This window comes from Sinohyriopsis cumingii, chromosome 2 (genome assembly GCF_028554795.1).
Source record: "Sinohyriopsis cumingii isolate HCF-2022 chromosome 2, ASM2855479v2, whole genome shotgun sequence".
Lineage (NCBI taxonomy): Eukaryota > Metazoa > Mollusca > Bivalvia > Unionida > Unionidae > Sinohyriopsis > Sinohyriopsis cumingii.
The window spans coordinates 157,130,104-157,153,327 of NC_142962.1; the positions used below are offsets into that span (position 1 = coordinate 157,130,104).

The 23,224-nt window shown below is 32.3% G+C and overlaps 1 protein-coding gene across 4 annotated transcripts; it reads left to right on the forward strand.

The window, feature by feature from the left end:
* On the forward strand, positions 1-23,224 carry LOC149806170 (uncharacterized). 4 transcript variants are annotated; one of them, XM_089951084.1, is made up of 4 exons: positions 1-116; positions 5,976-5,995; positions 11,423-11,580; positions 19,340-23,224. In XM_089951084.1, exon 4 carries the CDS (start codon positions 19,369-19,371, stop codon positions 21,565-21,567), a length of 2,199 nt encoding a protein of 732 aa, XP_089807210.1. In that variant the 5' UTR covers positions 1-116; positions 5,976-5,995; positions 11,423-11,580; positions 19,340-19,368; the 3' UTR covers positions 21,568-23,224. The 4 variants fall into 4 exon arrangements, with proteins under 4 accessions (XP_089807210.1, XP_089807212.1, XP_089807209.1 ...); XM_089951083.1 differs by lacking the exon at positions 1-116 and adding an exon at positions 847-932; XM_089951086.1 differs by lacking the exon at positions 11,423-11,580.

Below are 23,224 nucleotides of genomic sequence, written 5' to 3' on the forward strand. Positions count from 1 at the left end.
CTGCAGATTAGATATCAACAGCCTAAGAAGCTTAAAGCGACACATAGCAATAGCGGATCAAAGGATTTCTAAGTCGAGTGGTTTTAAATGGCTTAATCTGGTGGTTGGGTTCAAAGGTATTTTCTTTTGTTGTTTCTTTTGCTGTTTTACAGCACATTTAAGGGTTATTGGTAATATGAATTGGAAATAGGTTTCATCTGGTGGGTTGGTGTAGTACAGCCAAACATCACGTACAGTATGTAATAAATGAAAATTAGAAATTATTATTATACGCGCAATAGATAACGGCAGTAAGATCGTAGTGAACTATTACGTTGTAATTATCATGATGCACAAAGACCAAGCCAGGCCTAACAAGCCTTACATTTTGCATGCACACGTAAGCTGGGAAGTGCGTATATTGCCGGTTGCAAATATCACTATGCCAATGTAATTGGGGGTTACCATATTGTCTTCTCCTAGTCAAGCAGTCCCCATGACTGACAGTCATATTAAAACGTACAGCTGTGGTCGGTACTGTGAATAGATAAGAAAATTCCTAAACATTCTGAAATAAATACTATTTAAACGACATAATTTCCTTATTTACACTTCACTTCCTGTCCTCCCTTTATTTCACCGTTCTGATTATTATAATCCGTCCAAGTTTATATATTCCGGTATATCAGTTCTCAATACCCGTTTAAAGATCATGAAAGTACTTAAAATGTAGCTAATATTTATGCATAAATAGGACATTGATTTTTTTCTAGAATTATGAGAACTGTTGCAGATTGTAGACTATTGTATCCGCTAGTGTGTGAGGAAGCTCTTTGTTTATGAGAAATACCGTAGTGTGTGCATGCGCGAGGGTGTGGGAAGAAACTTCCGTAGGTGAGAGTGTGAATCAAAATAAGAAAACACAAATTTTAAGAAATTTACAAACTAATCAGGTAAGAATTAATTTGTAGCTGCATACTTTAGAAGAAAGGACTTCCTTTAGTTTTGTTGTATGTTACGATTGGCACTAATCGTTAATGTTAAACATAGCATGGCGCATTATGCATTGTCGCGGTGAATATGACACGTATACACAGTGGCGGTGCGGAGGTCGTGGGGGGGGGGATGCAATTGCCCCTGGGCATAAGACATAGGTGGGACGCAGTTGGAAGTGTTTTTTTATTAAGCTGAAATTTTCCTAGTGTTTTACCGCACATTGCCGTACCGGGGCAAGTCTTGACAAAAATTATATTTAGGATTGGGGTGGTGAGAAGGTTAGCAACTCACATAAAAACTGTTCCTTGTGGTAAAGTATGGGCACCAGCAAAGTACATTTCCCCGGGCTTCTCAGATCCTCGCGCTACCACTGTGTATACGTATTTTTCAACAGTGGATTTATAAAGTGTATCGAATAGCTCACTTACACACACACACACACACACACAAACAGAGAGAGAGGAGCCCCCGAGTGGTCTAAAGCGCTCTGTTACGGATCTATTGCCATCTCACCTCTGTTTGCATGGGTTCGAGTCTCGGATTCGGCCAGTGTGGGTATGTGAGAAAGCTTGCCAGTAGCTTCTCGTGTGTCGGTGGTTCTTTCCGGGGTTTTCCCGGGTTCTTCCTCCACCATTAATACTGGCCGCCATGTATATATGACAAGAGTTGACACCTTTTGTGCCATTAGTTATATAATATTGGTGTTCGTTTAGCGACATTTTTCGGTATTTGTGATACATAGTTATTGATAATGTTTAGTATGGCATTTGAGTTCTGGATAAAGTAGTTTGTATTGTTGCACAGTATAGTAATTTGCAAATACATGGACTCCTTTTAGAAGGCAAGATAGGAGAAGGCGATATAGTGCAACTGGGGGTCTACATGGGTCACCACTCACCAGTATAAATATTAATCTACTAACATGGCAAAGGTGAACAAGAAACGATATAGAAACTAGCATGTTATGTTTACATGTCACTTTATGGTAATGACATGAGATGTAATGTGCCCCACAATGAATCATACGGATCCAGGTTGGTGGGGCTGGGTGATCGTCGTGCCCTGCATATGTCTAGTACTTGGTGGGGCTGGGTGATTGTCGTCCCCTGCATATGTGTAGTACTTGGTGGGGCTTGGTGACTATCGTCCCCTGCATATGTCTAGTAATATGTCTAGTACTTGGTGGGACTTGGTGATTGTTGTCCCCTGCATATGTATAGTACTTGGTGGGGCTTGGTGATTGTCGTCCCCTGCATATGTCTAGTAATTGGTGGGGCTGGGTGATTGTCGTCCCCTGCATATATCTAGTACCTTCAACAACATATTTGTTGTCATAGACTCATAACGTGGTCGTTTTTGTTGAAAGAAACTTTAATAATGGCAGAAATTAAACAGATCAGTAGTTCACTAGTGCAATCTCCGCCATTCTGGAATGGACACTATGGGTACAAAGATGCCAAGTCGGCGTACAATGATGATTATTGCAATAAAATTTTGGGCCGTATCCCCTGACATCGGAATATTTCATCGTTATACGAGTATTTTTGGAAATTTTTAACACATAGGCTTATGGTTTCTAACCTCTTAACCTCATCACTTCTTGTTGCATTTTCTTTTCAATTGTTCATTTATAGCAGATTAAAACATTAATATTATAACTCACAATGAGTTATTTAATTGTATTCATGTTTTGTAGAGAAGTTGCATTGTATATTGTAGTGTATCGTTGCACAAAATGTGTGTATCAACCTTTACCAGTGTCAGCTAATCAAGCCACAAAATGTGTGTATCAGCCATTACACATGTCAAGTATTCAAGAACAAAATACTTACATGGCCCTCGTTAGGAGTGATTGGTGCGAAATAGTCACCTTAGAGTCTGACATTTCACCTATAAAGTCCCAAAAGGCGAAGTTCACTTTGCATTGATTTCATGACATTACCGACTCACCCGTACCACGTCGCACTTTGATACAATGCATTAATAACCAAGGTTAAATGTCGTCTTTTTGTGTCAGTTTTCACTTAAAACATGAAGATGGAAAGATGGAAAAAGAAGTATTATGTTCTGCATTACATTTTGGCTCTAGTTTCTTGATCGTAATTACTACAAATTACGCTGCAATCTACATAACTCACATATGATCCTTTAAAAAACAATTGAAGCATAGAATCTTTGTAGCCCTTTTGGAAACATATTAGGACTTAATGAACATATCCAGGTCCACTATTAATAATTTAAAGGAATCATTATAAAAATTGGACTTGTGCTATGAAAGTTTTGGAAAGTAAGATTTACTAATTTCTCTTGGGATGCTTAAAAATAAAAAATAAAAAAAAATAGTCTGCGGACAAAAACAAGGACCGTCATGCGTCTCTAATTAGCATATTAGAATCATCCCTGGCACGTTGCTGCTATACAACTCAGACCTGACAATAGTTTTAGATGTATTGATGGAGATTGATGTCATTTAAGAAGCGAATTTAATTTTGCTATCAGAAATTTGCACTGGATACAACTACCAGTGTTATTTCTGTCTCAAACATGCGAATTAATTTGGCCAAGTACCAGAGACTTAATCTGGACACAACTGCCACTGTTATTTCTGTCTCAACCATGTGCTACTGTAAAGTTCGAGATGTAAGTCCGATCGTTTTGTATTTAATATTTTACCACGCCATTAAACGACAGAGCAAACGGATTTGTTCTACAGACTCAGCAGACTTCCGGGTTTCTGAGGCAGAAAAATAAAATTTGATGGTTTTCGTCGCGATGTGCATGCATAAGACAGGAGTTTGGGGGTGGGGGATGTATAGCAAGGAGAGAAACTATTCATTTTAAGATGCAATAACTAGGATCACTGGCAGACAATACAGCCAATCATAAATATAGCCTGATAACTTATGTCACATCGTCATTGTACTTCATTCTAAGGGAGGTAATTCCATCACGTTTAGTCATCAACTCGTGATTTTGCTACACGAATATTTACCCTTTTTTAAACAACCCTACCCTTTAGCAGAATCGAAGTATCCCTTAATGAAATGCGTTTTAAAGTGACGTGTACCATCTTCCCCGTACAATATACACTCTATTAAATAATTTTCTATTGGGTGAATAATAATAATCCTGTCAATATTGTCATGCCGTCCATACCCGCATATAACGCTGTAATCAAATCCAACTCTTTCTTTCTCATATATGTCAACTTTCAGGAGTAATCATCAGCGTGATTCACTCTCAGCTGTACGACACCAATATAAATTGGAAATATCATATTTCCCTTCTCAAGATGGTGATATTTATTTACAAGTGTGACACGTACATACATATATGCAAGTACATGCATCTATGACGATGGAATAGTAAGCAAAACTTAATACATTGTTTGCTTGGAACCGTTCAAAAACTTAAATGCTTTCACACACTCTTGAATGTTGTCTCAATGACTTAATCTGAGAGAATATATAAGATTATGCATTTAATTTCCTCTCTCTCTCCAGCCAGTATAACGTCCCTCCCTTCCAGGGATAGATGGTTATATATATATATATATATATATATATATATATATATATATATATATATATATATATATATATATTCCTTTGATGATCTCAAATTAGATTAGGACTGCAGCTAATCGTGTCACCCATTTAATATAGAGCATTATAATTAGTAGTAATACTGTTAATATGACTTTAAAATAAAGTTGTTGTTGTTGTTATTATTATTATTATTATTATTATTATTTTCATTCGCTTGTACAATACAAAATTAACCTGTTTAGAGTGTTATGTATATTTAATTTGCATTCTTTTTTGTTTGTTTTTACTCATTGTATGCTATGGATAATTTTGTTTTGGCCTTGAGGTTGTCCAAAATCATGTTCATTTTCTACAAGACCTGAATCATTGATTTTGGTTTTGTAAACAACATGTTTATCTCAGTCCAGAAAATTGGAAATTCCCTATGAAATGCCGAGTCTACCTGTTGTTTATCATATTTTATATTATAATTTTAGTAACAGACCTTCTGATACTAAGATTTTAAAACATTTGAAACCTTCCAGAATGAAATTTTCCATTAGGTAATAGTTTGGGGTTTGGGGTTTTTTAAGCTCTTAATTGTGACCTGAGGTCAAGTAGAGGACTATATAATCTTGTTTATCTAAAATTTATTCATTGATGATGTGTAAGATCTGAGCAGAATCAGTTGTATTATTGTTGTTTTCAGTGGGTCATTATTCTTCTCTGGAAATACAGAGTGCTCAAAAAAAAAACAACATTCTTTGAAATAGAGTCTTGGATTTATAGTGAAATTCAAATAACGATTGTATTATTGTGATTCAACAAAAGGCTGTTGGCACATCACTACGAAACTGACCATCACAGGAACATCAAGACTTACAGCGTTGGATTTATTGTGGAATACCACTAAAGTTTATTCAGAACTATAATCACTGGGACTTGTGTTAGATATTATATGTTTATTTGGGATTTAATTTGCAATACCGTAAGTTCTTTTTACATCTTCACTGTGTATTGAAGAGAAATAAATTATTTGTTGAATTTTGCAAAACGTGTTGGTTTTTGCTCTTGTCTATTACTTAGTTTAAGACCACAGAGTCGTAATAAGAGTAGTCAATCACAGTATGCATGTATTGTCATTAACATACATGCGTATGTAAATTTTATAACTGAATAAACATACTGATTTAGATTTCCAACCCTATTTTGTCTTCTTTCCAGGCAAAGGTGAAATAAATACTAAAAACAGAACATTGGAATGGATATTATTTTACCTGTTTAAAACATATATAATGACATTCTTTATTTACTTTGTAACTACTCATAAATGAGATTTGCTTCAGGTCAGAGGCCCTGACGGCCAAATAAATGAACAAACGAGCGAAGTGTATTAAAATAACTCTTTTTTTAATGACGAGATACACTTAATGACCATAAAATATCATATGCCTATTCTGCTTTTCTCTACAGGCAACGGAAGGAGGAATATAGTAAGTATATTAATAAGGGTGCTAATGATGTAGAATCATTTCTGCTTTGGCTTGAGAAATTATATTTTAAAGGGTGAGATGTGTTTTTACACTTGAATAATGAAATCAAAACATGCGGGTGCGTTTTCTTAATTTCTGATTTTCCATCAATGTACACATATCCTTAGTTTCGCGTATTCTCGGTTTCATTTAGTGTCAAGAGGTTTTTGCTAATAAACAATCGCTTCGCTCGATACAAAGTTTGAAATATTTTTTAAGCTTTCGTTTTTGTGCCAGCTTGAAGTTGACTTTGCTTATTAATTTAATTTGCTTTATATTGTTGATTGGTTGTCTTTCTTCATTTTAGTAAAAGATGAAATGTAAATATAATTCTCCTACGGTTATTGTGCTGTCTTCTCTTCGTATAATTACAATTTATTTTTCTATAAATTGTGTATACATTTGTTATACGACCAGTTTTTTAAAGACTGAATTTAACCATGTTCATAAACCAGTGACAAGAATTAAGGTTTGAGATATACACTATGCTTAGTTACGAGATCACATGACTATGCCATACCATTTCTTTGATCAAGTACTACTTGTATAGTAATATTAGAATTTCGTTTCGTAGCTATAATTTGACTGAAGTTTTTATATATAAAAAAACAAACAACAAAAACGTTCAATCACAGTTTAGCTTATATACTTTATATTAAAATTAATGATAAAAATAAGGTCCTGAAATGCGGATAGTATATGTGTGTGTATGTATATTTCTTATTAAAATTAATGAGAAATAAGGTCCAGAAAATGCAGATAATAGTCTATGTGTGTATGTATATTTATATTAAAATTAATGAGAAATAAGGTCCAGAAAATGCGGATAGTCTATGTGTGTGTGTATATCTATATTAAAATTAGTGAGAAATAAAGTCCAGAAAATGCATATATTAGATTATGTGTGTATGTATATTTATATTAAAATTAATGAGAAAAAAGGTCCAGAAAATGCGGATAGTCTATGTGTGTATGTATACTTATATTAAAATTAATGAGAAAAAAGGTCCAGAAATATGGATAGTCTATGTGTGTATGCATATTTATATTAAAATTAATAAGAAAAAAGGTCCAAAAATGAGGATAGTCTATGTGTCTATGTTTATTTATATTAAAAATAATGAGAAAAAAGGTCCAGAAATAGGGATAGTCTATGTGTGTATGTATATTTATATTAAAATTAATGAGAAATAAGGTCCAAAAATGCGGATGGTCTATGTGTGTATGTATATTTATATTAAAAATAATGAGAAAAAAGGTCCAGAAATAGGGATAGTCTATGTGTGTATGCATATTTATATTAAAATTAGTGAGAAATAAGGTCCAGGAATGAGGTTAGTCTATGTGTGTATGTATATTTATATTAAAATTAGTGAGAAATAAGGTCCAAAAATGAGGATAGTCTATGTGTGTATGTATATTTATATTAAAATTAGTGAGAAATAAGGTCCAGAAATGAGGATAGTCTATGTGTGTATGTATATTTATATTAAAATAAGTGAGAAATAAGGTCCAAAAATGAGGATAGTCTATGTGTGTATGTATATTTATATCAAAATTAGTGAGAAATAAGGTCCAAAAATGCGGATAGTCTATGTGTGTATGTATATTTATATTAAAATAAGTGAGAAATAAGGTCCAAAAATGAGGATAGTCTATGTGTGTATGTATATTTATATCAAAATTAGTGAGAAATAAGGTCCAAAAATGCGGATAGTCTATGTGTGTATGTATATTTATATTAAAATTAATGAGAAATAAGGTCCAGAAATGAGGATAGTCTATGTGTGTGTGTATATTTATATCAAAATTAGTGAGAAATAAGGTCCAAAAATGAGGATAGTCTATGTGTGTATGTATATTTATATTAAAATAAGTGAGAAATAAGGTCCAGAAATGAGGATAGTCTATGTGTGTATGTATATTTATATTAAAATAAGTGAGAAATAAGGTCCAAAAATGAGGATAGTCTATGTGTGTATGTATATTTATATTAAAATTAATGAGAAATAAGGTCCAAAAATGAGGATAGTCTATGTGTGTATGTATATTTATATTAAAATAAGTGAGAAATAAGGTCCAGAAATGAGGATAGTCTATGTGTGTATGTATATTTATATTAAAATAAGTGAGAAATAAGGTCCAAAAATGAGGATAGTCTATGTGTGTATGTATATTTATATTAAAATTAATGAGAAATAAGGTCCAAAAATGAGGATAGTCTATGTGTGTATGTATATTTATATCAAAATTAGTGAGAAATAAGGTCCAGAAATGAGGATAGTCTATGTGTGTATGTATATTTATATTAAAATAAGTGAGAAATAAGGTCCAGAAATGAGGATAGTCTATGTGTGTATGTATATTTATATTAAAATTAATGAGGAATAAGGTCCAGAAATGAGGATAGTCTATGTGTGTATGTATATTTTTATCAAAATTAGTGAGAAATAAGGTCCAAAAATGAGGATAGTCTATGTGTGTATGTTTATTTATATTAAAAATAATGAGAGAAAAGGTCCAGTAATAGGGATAGTCTATGTGTGTATGAATATTTATATTAAAATTAGTGAGAAATAAGGTCCAAAAATGAGGATAGTCTATGTGTGTATGTTTATTTATATTAAAAATAATGAGAAAAAAGGTCCAGAAATAGGGATAGTCTATGTGTGTATGTATATTTATATTAAAATTAATGAGAAATAAGGTCCAAAAATGCGGATAGTCTATGTGTGTATGTATATTTATATTAAAATTAGTGAGAAATAAGGTCCAGAAATGAGGATAGTCTATGTGTGTATGTATATTTATATTAAAATTAGTGAGAAATAAGGTCCAGAAATGAGGATAGTCTATGTGTGTATGTATATTTATATTAAAATTAGTGAGAAATAAGGTCCAGAAATGAGGATAGTCTATGTGTGTATGTATATTTATATTAAAATTAGTGAGAAATAAGGTCCAAAAATGCGGATAATAGTCTATGTGTGTATATATATATTTATATTAAAATTAATGAGAAATAAGGTCCAAAAATGAGGATAGTCTATGTGACCAATAAGTTATTGATTCATGGATAAACGAATGACCAATAAATTATTGATTCATGTATTAACGAAAGACCTATAAGTTATTGATTCATGTATAAACCAATGACCAAATGAGTTATTGATTCATCTAATAACGAATGACCAATACGTTATTGATTCATGGATAAACGAATGACCAATAAGTTATTGATTCATGTAATAACGAATGACCAATTATTTATTGATTCATGTACTAACGAATGACCAATACGTTCTTGATTCATGTAATAACGAATGACCAATATGTTGTAGATTCATGCAATTATGAATTATCAGTAGGTTATTGATTCATTCTATAGTAAATGACCAATATGTTATTGATTCATGTAATAGCGAATGACCAATAAGTTATTGATTTATGTACTAACGAATGACCAATAAGTTATTGATTCATGTACTAAAGAATGACCAGTAAGCTATTTATTCATGTAATAGCGAATGACCAATAAGTTATTGATTCATGTATTAACGAATGACCAATAAGTTATTGATTCATGTAATAACGAATAACCAATAAGTTATTGATTCATGTATGAGCAAATGACCAATAAGTTATTGATTCATGTACTAACGAATGACCAATAAGTTATTTTGATTCATGTATTAACGAATGACCAATAAGTTATTGATTCATGCAATAATGAATTATCATTAGGTTATTGATTTATGTACTAACGAATGACCAATAAGTTATTGATTCATTTGCTAACGAATGACCAATATATTATTGATTCGTGTACTAATGAATTACCATTAAGTTATTGATTCATGTAATAACGAATTACCAATAAGTTCTTGATTCATGTATAAACGAATTACCAATAAGTTATTGATTCATATAATAACGAATAACCAATAAGTTATTGATTCATGTATTAGCAAATGACCAATAAGTTATTGATTCATGTACTAACGAATGACCAATAAGTTATTTTGATTCATGTATTAACGAATGATCAATAAGTTATTGATTCATGCAATAATGAATTATCAATAGGTTATTGATTTATGTACTAACGAATGTCCAATAAGTTATTGATTCATGTATTAACGAATGACCAATAAGTTATTGATTCATCTGCTAACGAATGACCAATATATTATTGATTCGTGTACTAATGAATTACCATTAAGTTATTGATTCATGTAATAACGAATTACCAATAAGTTCTTGATTCATGTATAAACGAATGAGCAATAAATTGTTGATTCATGTAATAACGAATTACCAATAAGTTCTTGATTCATGTATTAATGAATGACCAATAAGTTATTGATTCATGTAATAACGAATTACCAATAAGTTATTGATTCATGTAATAACGAATTACCAATAAGTTCTTGATTCATGTATTAATGAATGACCAATAAGTTATTGATTCATGTAATAATGAATTACCAGTAAGTTATTGATTCATGTATTAAAGAATGACCAATAAGTTATTGGTTTACGTAATAACGAATGACCAATAAGTTATTGATTCATGTATAAACGAATGACCAATAAGTTATTGATTCATGTAATAGCGAATGACCAATAAGTTATTGGTTTATGTAATAACGAATTACCAAATAAGTCAGTGGTTGATTCATGTAATAATGAATGACATATAAGTTATTGATTCATGTAATAATGAATGACCAAGAAGTTATGGGTTCATGTGATAAAGAATGACCAATTAGTTATTGATTCGCTTGATAATGAATGACCAATAAGTTATTGATTCACGTAATAAAGAATGACCAATTAGTTATTGATTCACATAATAATGAATGATCGATGAGTTATTGATTCATGTACTAACGAATTACCAAATAAGTCAGTGGTTGATTCATGTAATAATGAATGACATATAAGTTATGGATTCATGTGATAAAGAATGACCAATTAGTTATTGATTCACGTAATAACGAATGACCAATAAGTTATTGATTTATATAATAACGAATAACCAATAAATTTTTAATATATGTAATAATGAATGACAAAATCTTTTGACTTTAAACTCCTCTTTGAAACAATTTCCAATCCATAATAATGGCTGATCAAAATACAGTTACGTCTAAATTATTATTAGAGTATGGATAGAGAATTGCCAAGTTTGACAAACAATCGGAGGAAAATACCCCCTTAAGGAAAGAATGAAACAAAATGTAATATTTCTTTTCGGTATGGAATGATAAAGATGACATTCATGGCTTGAATAGGAAGAGCAAGGTTTATTATTATCTCAATAAGCATAGTTTGAATTAGTTTTTTTGGCTACTGTATAATACTAATGCCCAGTTTCTTTTATAGAACAAATTCTTGAAAATCGCACGTTGTTGAAGAATACTTGAACTTAATGAACTGCGAAGCTACGGAACTGAATTGCATCAGCAGCATTCAAACAGTTACGAACTGATGAACTTAAAGCGATCAAATCAGACGAATTTACTTCCGATATATTTCATATTGTAAGTGGTGTTCCTCAAGGATCTCCATTTGGGCCTCTTCTTTTTTCCATTTTTATCAACGACTTTCCATTGTATCCAGCGCACTCTAACACAGATCTTTTAACTGACTACTCTACACTGCATTTATCTGGTAAATCTTTTGACTCCATTGAAAATAAACTTCAAATCGACCTCAACAATATACCTGTTTGGTGTCAAAAAAACAGAATACATATAAATGCCTCTAGCGCAACAATTATGACAATTAGAACAAGGCAGATCCTATCCAGAAACATGGATATACTTCTAACTTAAAATGGGTAAGACATGTATAGTGCTAAAAATAAAAACTTCTCGGTATTTACATCGATCAACATCTCATAAGGAATACACAAGTAATCACATAAGAATAACTCTTAACATCACATTCAAAAAGTTCTACCTCCCCTGTCACTTTAACTTTATATTTTGGGGTATATAATAGCATTGATAGACTACGGCTGTACTGGGTAGGGAGCCATCAAATTATAATGTATCCAGAATTGACAAACTCCAGAAATGGGCCGCCCGAATAATTATGAAACTTCCTGTTTTGACTCCCTTGAATGTTATGTTTGCGGATATACAATGGCTACCTATACAAAAACGTATTCTGTTTTTAAAGGAATCATTACATACATGTCTTTATTTTAAAGATCTCATTACATACATGTCTATATTTTAAAGGAATCATTACATACATGTCTTTATTTTAAAGGAATCATTACATAATTGTCTTTATTTTAAAGGAATCATTAGATGCATATCTTTATTTTAAAGGAATCATTGCATACATGTATTTCTTTTAAATGAATCATTACATACTCGTCTTTATTTCAAAGCCTTTATTTTGAAGGAATCATTACATACATGTATTTTTTAAAAGAATCATTACATACATGTCTTTTACAGGAATCATTTCATACATGCCTTTATTTTAAAGGAATCATTACAAACATGTCTTTATCTTAAAGGTCTCATTACGTACATGTCTTTATTTTAAATGAATCATTACATACATGTCTTTATTTCCAAGGAATCATTACATAATTCCTTTATTTTAAAGAAATCATTGCATATATGTCTTTATTTTAAAGGAATCATTACATACATGTCTTTGTTTTAAAGGAAACATTGCATAAATGCCTTTATTGTAAAGGGATCATTACATACATGTCCTTATTTTAAAGGAATCCATACATACATGTCTTTTTTTAAAGGAATCATTACATACATGCCTTTATTTTAAAAGAATCCTTACATACATTTTGTTTTTATAAAGGAATCCTCACATACATGTTTTTTTTAAAATAATCCTTACAGATATGTCTTTATTTTAAAGCCTTTATTTTAAAGGAATCATTATATACATGCCTTTATATTAAAGGAATCATTACATACATGCCTTTATATTAAAGGAATCATTACATACATGTCTTTATTTTAAAGGAATCATTAGATGCATGTGTTTATTTCAATGGAATCATTACAAACATGCATTTATATTAAAGGATTCATTGCATGCATGTCTTTATTTTAAAGGAATCATTACATACATGCCTTTATTTTAAAGGAATAATTGCATACATGTATTTCTTTTAAATGAATCATTACATACACGTCTTTATTTCAAAGCCTTTATTTTGAAGGAATCATTACATACATGTCTTTGTTTTAAAGGAAACATTGCATAAATGTCTTTTTTTAAAGGATTCATTGCATGCATGTCTTTATTTTAAAGAAATCATTACATACATGCCTTTATTTTAAAGGAATCATCACATACATGCCTTTATTTTAAAGAAATCATTGCATGCATGTCTTTTTTTTTAAAGGAATCGTTAAATACATGCCTTTATTTTAAAGGAATCATCACATACATGCCTTTATTTTAAAGAAATCATTGCATGCATGTCTTTTTTTTTAAAGAAATCATTACATACATGTCTTTATTTCAATGGAATCATTACAAACATGCATTTATATTAAAGGATTCATTGCATGCATGTCTTTATTTTAAAGGAATCATTACATACATGCCTTTATTTTAAAGGAATCATCACATACATGCCTTTATTTTAAAGAAATCATTGCATGCATGTCTTTTTTTTTAAAAGGAATCGTTACATACACGCCTTTATTTTAAAGGAATCATCACATACATGCCTTTATTTTAAAGGAATCATTACATACATGCCTTTATTTTAAAGGAATCATTACATACATGCCTTTATATTAAAGGAATCATTACAAACATGCATTTATATTAAAGGATTCATTGCATGCATGTCTTTATTTTAAAGGAATCATTACATACATGCCTTTATTTTAAAGGAATCATCACATACATGCCTTTATTTTAAAGAAATCATTGCATGCATGTCTTTTTTTTAAAGGAGTCGTTACATACATGTCTTTATTTCAATGAAATCATTACATACATGTCTTTATTTTAAAGAAATCAATACTGACATGCTTTTGTTTCAAAGGAACCATTACATACGTGTCTTTGTTTTAATATAATCATTACATACATGCCTTTATTTTAAATGAATTATTACATGCATGTCTTTTTTAAATGAATCATTACATACATGTCGTTGTTTTAAAGCAATCGTTGCATACATGCCTTTATTTTAAATGAATCATTACATGCATATCTTTTTTAAATGAATCATTACCTACATGCCTTCATTTTAAAGGAATCATTATATACTTGTCTTTATTTTAAAGGAATCATTACATACAGGATTACTTAATAGATTATTTACTTATTAGTATACCTAACCTTCAGAAACGTTCCGTAATATATTAAATAGCTTACTGTACAGAATTTATGGAATTGTAATAGATGCACAACTTGCCGTGGAATGGATTAGTAGTAAGACCAAAAGAAAAGTAATAATCAAAAGTTATTAAGATGTCGGGCTTAAAATGACCCATCCAAAAATAATCACATATTGTCTTAAAATATCTTCGATCCTAAAGATACCTATGAACGACACTAATTGGATTAAATTAATGTTTTATTCATTTACTATTTTACAATATAACAAAATATTGGTGGTATAATATACACAAATAGAGAAACATTAGAAAAAATTGTTTATAATAATTTTTGAGAAATATAATTTACCACGTATCTAAAAAGTACGGAAAAGGTTTTTCCAAGGACATGTATTGATTTTCTTAGAGAAACTCGTTTGCGTAATTAAGTTATGTGAAGAAATTGTCTGAAAATGATTTATTCTTTATTAATGATATTCTAAGAAGCAGGAAAATTAATTTGTTGCCGAAAAATAAACCAATTCCATATTGTTCGGACCAGTATTTTTACAGCATGTATGTGAAATGATATATGAATCGATTAAAGACTGAGCCCAAAAACGAAATTTAGGATAAAAGCAGTATCCAACAAATGTGTCAGAGTTTCTTTGTCATACTGAAGTCTGTTAGAAAATATATATTTTGGCACACATATATACAAAGTAATGAAGACATTTAATAAACGTTAAGCGCAACTGAATCTAACCAGATCAATATGATTGGTTTTTGTTTTGCTTTCAGATAAAATGACTACCGATTCAAGTATATATTTTTAGTTTAAGATGGTTTCAGTACAAAATTTTCAGTTGGATTTCTGCAATAAGGTACTTATTAGAAAATAGTGGAATAATAAAGAAGTAATAAATGAATTAAATAATCAGGAATAATGAATGAATTAAAAAAGAAGAAAAATACTGGTTTGAAAGTGTGTCAAGTCATATGTCTACACTAAGTTTATGATTTGAGCGTAATATGACATCACTGACTAGGTTGTAGTTATCAGTGTCATATGACTACACTGACAAAGCTTGTAATTATCAGTGTCATATAACTACACTGGCAAAGTTTGAATTTTTCAGTGTCATATGACTGCACCGACTAAGCTGGTAATTACGCGTTAAGAGTCACATGACCACACTAAGTTTGTAATGATTATGTCATATGACTACACTAAGTTTGTAATTAGTACGATCATCAGCGGTTTAGGCATCGTAGATGAAAACGTGCAAAAGATAGAAGATTAAAGTGACATGATTGAACAATTACAATTATATATTTTCTATAAACGCTTCTCAGTATTTTCTGCAACAATGCAATATTGTGGCTGAAAGGTGAAAGTCTTAGTATTATAGTGTAGCATGAACCCTCTATTATTAGCCTGGGTTACTTTGGACACTTTATATCGGTTGCTAAACTTAAGTAATTTCTTTCCCAAAGTCAGTATAGCAAAGGACACTGAAAACTGGATGTCAAATCAACAAGAGATAACTGTAAAGAACATGAACTTACGAGTGCACACTGAGAGAACAAGATACATAATGTTCTTTAAACAGATACACCTTTCTCAACATGTTGGCACTTGTCATGTGCGTCTACTCGCATGATACTTTGTATCACGTGCTTCACAATAATTTTACTGTATAGTACCTAATGAACGCTTAGGGAATATTTAAAAGAAAGGTACGAATGAAGAAAAAACAATGGCAATGATCATACGGATTTTTACAATGATACTAGATACGTTGCTTACGATAGTTGAGCCAACTTGTATATTTTGTTGCTATGTGCGCGCTACTATCGTGATAATCACTGTATCATGAATAATTATGGTCATGTTATTGCGATACAAAGTGAATCGCGATACTCAAGACTAGTGTCGCTTGTATAAAAAAATGGAACAAATATAAGTACTGGTCCTGGTATATATACATTGTGGAACACAGTTTATTATTTTTACTTGCAAAATATGAGTCTATTCAGAATCTGTTTTTTAAATGTGTCACTAAGTATGAAGCAAACGATTGGGCTTTGTATCGTTCAGCTAATCAATGTTTTGTTTTGTTAGGATCTACAAGATCAAACACTGCTATGAGATATACCATAATGCTAACTTTCCTTAATCTAAAGCCTGAAACAATATATCAGCCATTGGTACGAGTGCCATTTTACAGGTTGCTGTTTTGTTTTTGGTTGTTGTTGTTGTTGCTTAAAACCAGACTGATTATCACGAAGAATCTTGTGGTCATCGGGATAATCCATAAATGAGTCGTTCATGTGTTTGTCAATTCGTTTTGTGGTCATCGGGATAATCCATAAATGAGTCGTTCATGTGTTTGTCAATTAATTTTGTGGTCATCGGGATAATCCATAAATGAGTCGTTCATGTGTTTGTCAATTCGTTTTGTGGTCATCGGGATAATCCATAAATGAGTCGTTCATGTGTTTGTCAATTAATTTTGTGGTCATCGTGATAATCCATAAATGAGTCGTTCATATGTTTGTCAATTAATTTTGTGGTCATCGGGATAAGCCATAAATGAGTCGTTCATGTGTTTGTCAATTAATTTTGAAAGAGCTCGAAGAACAGAAATTGATAATTTTGCTCCTACCTTGTGGAACGGAGTAGCTGTTGCATTTGTCAATCAGTTGGTAAATTTATCAGTTTTTAGAGTTTGAATAAAATATGAATGTGATTGTTCCTGCAATAGCAGTTGCTGCTGTTTTAAAAAGCGTTGTAACTCGCATTTCGGGTCCTGCAGATTTACTCTTTCTTAATGTTTTGCAAATATTTTAAAACAAATGTTAAACTTATTTCAGGAGTTTCAAATCTATCTAGCTGAGCTAACCTTTCTTTATAATCATTTGCCTCATAATGATGAGCATTAGCGGTTTCAGTATAGTAGTATAAAGTCTAGGGTTTCCTTGCATCTGTTTAATACAGTATAGTAGTATAAAGTCTGTGGTTTCCTTGTACTTGCTTAATACAGTATAGTAGTATAAAGTCTGAGGTTTCCTTGTACTTGCTTAATACAGTATAGTAGTATAAAGTCTGCGGTTTCCTTGTACTTGCTTAATACAGTATAGTAGTATAAAGTCTGCGGTTTCCTTGTACTTGCTTAATACAGTATTGTTGTCTAAAGTCTGCGGTTTCCTTGTACTTGCTTAATACAGTATAGTAGTATAAAGTCTGCAGTTTCCTTGTAGTTGCTTAATACAGTATAGTAGTATAAAGTCTGCGGTTTCCTTGTACTTGCTTAATACAGTATAGTAGTATAAAGTCTGCGGTTTCCTTGTACTTGCTTAATACAGTATAGTAGTATAAAGTCTGCGGTTTCCTTGTACTTGCTTAATACAGTATAGTAGTATAAAATCTGCGGTTTCCTTGTACTTGCTTAATACAGTATTTTAGTATAAAGTATGCGGTTCCTTGTACTTGCTTAATACAGTATAGTAGTATAAAGTCTGCGGTTTCCTTGTACTTGCTTAATACAGTATAGTAGTATAAAGTCTGCGGTTTCCTTGTACTTGCTTAATACAGTATAGTAGTATAAAGTCTGCGGTTTTTTTGTACTTGCTTAATACAATATTGTAGTCTAAAGTCTGCGGTTTCCTTGTACCTGCTTAATACAGTATTGTAGTATAAAGTCTGCGGTTTCCTTGTACTTGCTTAATACAGTATTGTAGTCTAAAGTCTGTGGTTTCCTTGTACCTGTTTAATACAGTACTATAGTCTAAAGTCTGCGGTTTCCTTGTACCCGTTTAATACAGTATTATAGTATAAAGTCTGCAGTTTCCTTGTTCCTGTTTAATACAGTATTGTAGTATAAAGTCTGCGGTTTCCTTGCACCTGTTTAATACAGTATTTTAGTCTAGACTCTGCGGTTCCTTGCATCTGTTTAATACAGTATTGTAGTCTAAAGTCTGCGGTTTCCTTGTATCTGTTTAATACAGTATAGTAGTATAAAGTCTGCGGTTTCCTTGTATCTGTTTAATACAGTATTGTAGTCTAAAGTCTGCGGTTTCCTTGTGTCTGTTTAATACAGTATTTTAGTCTAAAGTATGCGGTTCCTTGTATCTGTTTAATACAGTATTTTAGTCTAAAGTATGCTGTTCCTTGTATCTGTTTAATACAGTATTTTAGTCTGAAGTATGCGGTTCCTTGTATGTGTTTAATACAGTATTTTAGTCTAAAGTATGTGGTTCCTTGTATCTGTTTAATACAGTATTTTAGTCTAAAGTATGTGGTTCCTTGTGTCTGTTTAATACGGTATTTTATTCTAAAGTATGCGGTTCCTTGTATCTGTTTAATACAGTATTTTAGTCTAATATATACGGTTCCTTGTGTCTGTTTAATACAGTATTTTAGTCTAAAGTATGCGGTTCCTTGTGTCTGTTTAATACAGTATTGTAGTATAAAGTCTGCGGTTCCTTGTACCAGTTTATTACAGTATTGTAGTCTAAAGTATGCGGTTCCTTGTATCTGTTTAATACAGTATTTTAGTCTAAAGTATGCGGTTCATTGTGTCTGTTTAGTACAGTACTTTAGTATAAAGTATGCGGTTCCTTGTATCTGTTTAATACAGTATTTTAGTCTAAAGTATGCGGTTCCTTGTGTCTGTTTAATACAGTATTTTAGTCTAAAGTATGCGGTTCCTTGTGTCTGTTTAATACAGTATTGTAGTCTAAAGTATGCGGTTCCTTGTGTCTGTTTAATACAGTATTGTAGTCTAAAGTCTGCGGTTACTTGTGTCTGTTTAATGCAGTATTTTAGTCTAAAGTCTGCTGTTTTCTTGTACCTGTTTAATACAAGTGATAAGGATTGATATGCATCAATCTAATAGCCATAAAATATTTAAATGAATTATTTTAACACGTTTAAACATTTTTGAAGAAATTTCTTCATTTAAATTTTCAGAGTAAGAAGAAGAGAGTTCCAAAAGAAGTATGATGTCTGACAAAAGTGTACTTTTTAGAAACACATGTACGATTTGCCTAGAGCCGTATAAAGACCCTAAAATCCTGCAATGTTTTCACACATTCTGTGCAAAGTGTCTTCAAGATATTATAATATCTACAGGAAAATCAGGAAACTTCTATTGTCCTCTTTGTAGAAAAGTTATTCAGATATCAGAGAATGGTGTTGATGGGTTTCAAACAAACTTTTACGTCACTGATATTCCATCACAGGCAATGACACTATGTGTAGGAAATGCAACTAACCATGATCACATAAACCCTGTACCTGGAGAAACCTACAATGTTTTGCTCTCTGGCTGTGAATCTGGTAATCTCATAAAAAGATGTGTTGTAACTGTGCATTACACTACACCTGGGAAGTGTCCCCCTCCCCTCCTGATTGGAAAGCCCAGTGGAAATTCTATTCAGCTGTCATGGGAGATTCCACAGGACGATGGAGGGTCTCCCATCACAAACTACATCACTAAAATAATGATCTCTGACAAAGCCAAATATGAGGTACATAATGGAGACATTCCTTCTTGCAAAGTAGATGATTTATGTTGGGGGAGGTTAAACCTGTTTGCAGTGAGGGCACAAAATGCTGCCGGTTGTGGACCATGGTCGGATTCTCTGGAGGTTATCATTGACCCATATCCACCAGAAGAACCTAAAGACTTAACCTTTGAGGAGATTTCATCCACTAGTGTCGTCCTCGGCTGGAAAGAGCCAGAATGCAATGGAGCAGAAATAACCAGATACATTATTTCAGTTTATCGGGGATTGAAGCTCAAACATAGCATTCACACATGTTCTTCATCATGTCAAAAGGAAATTAATAACCTTGTACCAAGAACAAGGTATAGCTTCTCGGTTCAGGCAGTAAACAAGATTGGCAATGGAAAATGTTGTGAGTCAAAATCATGTGTGACGCTGGCTGATAAACCATCCCCAGTGAAGGTCATAGCATCCAACAGTACATCAACCACAATTTCGTTGAGGTGGAAAGAACCAAGGAACAATGGAAGTCAAATAACTGGATATATAATCTGTACGGACAACAGTGGGAAAGTTAACTTATCAAACAAAGGGAAATACACGATGAAGAACTTAAAGGCTGGAACATTGTACAGATTTTCAGTTCAAGCTGTTAATTCAGTGGGACCTTCTGATATGGGGACCACAGTGGCTGTCTACACGTTAGATAAACCAAAATCATTCATGGTAATGGATAGATTTGAAGCGAGTCCAGCTGTAGAGCATTCTAAATTTTCAAATATAAAGAATGCATATAGTGGCGTTTTATCTGCAACAAACACACTGAATTCAAATTCTCTAAACATTTTATCATGCGAATCCCTGGGCACTGATTCATTCAAAGAATTAGAGAGATATGAAATTGATCGACTACATGATATCATAGAAAAGCCCCCCTTGGATGCTTTATCTGTACTAAAGTCCTCATTATTTGGGAGGTCATTTTCGCTTTGGCAAGAAATAACAAGACCAGAGAAAAGGATAAGAAGACAAATAGATGAAATTATGGAGGAGGTTTTGACAGAATCACTGGGGTTTACTCCAGTTGAACTTAATATTTGTAACATTGTTTTTTACGTATTCCTCCTTATTCTAGGATTTACAACATTTGAAATTAATATTGTGGATGTCTTGTTCTATGTCCTGTGTTCAGTTTATATTGGATTGCTTATTTTGCATGAGGCTTTACTTGATGCACACCAAGATTTGATAGCCTTTGCCAATTCAGCACTCTTAATCTGGATTAGTTTTGAGTTGCTGATTAAATTTGTGAAGTTTGTTAGAAAATGTTACCCAATAAAATGCTATCACCAGAAAATGAACCTGAAAAGAAACTCCATCTCAATACCATGGACTATGGTCTCAGAGATGAAAGATTGTCAATTATATACTGTCACATTTCATAGTGACTACTACGTGTGCAAGGCACTGTCAATAAAACTCGGTCACAAATCAGACAATAATTCTGTACAAGATATTCCTTCCACACGGAGAAAGGCATTCAAAAAGAAACTATTATCAAGACTGCACAATCTAAACAAGGACCATGTTTGTTTATGGAAAAATGCTTCTGACTTTCCTCAGTACCTGCAGTTCTACTTGTGGCTGCAATATTTTTGCCATAACACTGACTATGAAAAAGTAAGCTAAGGATGGGACAGTACAGTAAAACAGCTACAGATGGAAGTAAATACAAATATCCACTGTTATCAACTCCTAAATACATCTTCGATCAACATCAAGGATTCCAAACCTGCAATATTGTCTATTGATCCTCGCAAAGTATACTAAATATGATCACTATCAGATAGCGTTAACTGCAAGCACAGCAAGATATGGACACGTGAATGCGGGAATGAACAGATAGACACGGCCAATCACAATCTTGCAGCATCATCTACATATTTGCTAGGCAACAGTCAATGGTCCATTTCGCTCCACATAAAACCTTAACCAGTTTCCTATGTAGTGCCTACCCCCCCCCCCAATTTTTCAATGAATTTATGTTTTGGAAGCAAGAACATGGAGCAATAACCTTTATGTTCTTTTGTTTTTTTATTTTTATTCCTGTACAATATTGTTATCCGAAGTAACCAGAAATTTACAGGACAGGTAGAAGCAGAAATACTACCCTTGCATAGATTCAGAGGTTACTCCACAAATTTTCAACAGAAATAAATTTGAAATCAAAGATAGGAATAGCCAAGGTCATTACGCAACTCATTTCTACAATTGCTATATTAATATCTCCGTAAATATAAGTACAAAATTAACAGACTTCTTCTAGACGTCAAGGTAAACTTAAATTTTCCCAGAGTTATAACATTTCTAGACGCTTCGCAGACTTTCCTGAAAACTAAAAAATCCCTTGGCTTTTTCTGACCCGTAAAAACCTTGTATTGGTCAGTTCACTGAAAGTGAGTTTTGTTGGACCAGGTTTATTAATATGAACAGCTCTTAATTAATACAACAGCGAAAAGAAAAGGCAATTGTTTGCATGCTGATTTTCTCTGACTTTTCAAATATCCAATATACTAATTGCATATAATTCCAGACCTATGTTATGTTTTTTAAGTTAGAGTCATGTACAGATGATATATTCCCGTTTCCTTATTTTTGTAGACTTGTACTAAAATAGGACATGGTCCAGCACTCTCAGTTTGAAGCGTTCTTATGTTGTTGTTTTTGTTGTTGTAGGGTTTAACGTCATTTTTCAGCACAAGATATGCTATACATGGCGGCCAGTATAAATGGTTGAGAAAGAACCCGGGAAAACCCCGGAAAGAACCACCGACCCACGAGAAGCCACTGGCAAGCTTTCTCACGAACCCACATTGGCCGAGCCTGAGATTCAAACCCACGCAGACAGGTGAGACGACAATAATCCATAACGGTATGCACTTTCGATCACTCGGCCACTGGAGGCCCCCGCGTACTTATGCATGCGCCCAATGGTAACAGACTAAAGTTATATAGGTACATTCAAATGAATGAAACAATGTAGGTACTAAATTATATCAGAATTATGTCGAAAGGTTCTTGACCTATGCTCTTTATAAATGAAATTTCATGTGAAAATATAGTTAATTGCGAAGGGCCATAACTCTATCATGCTTTAAAAGGCTCCTATTTGTAGGTGATAATTGTAAGTTTCATATTTAAACAAATTGTGGTTGATCAATTGCAAATGTTTAAATGAAACTGGTCGAATTGTATTAACAGCTTCAGTTATTTCTATTGTACTTCAATATGACATAATCCCAAAAATTCTCGTGTTCTGGTAAGTAAAAAAATACAATACACTGTA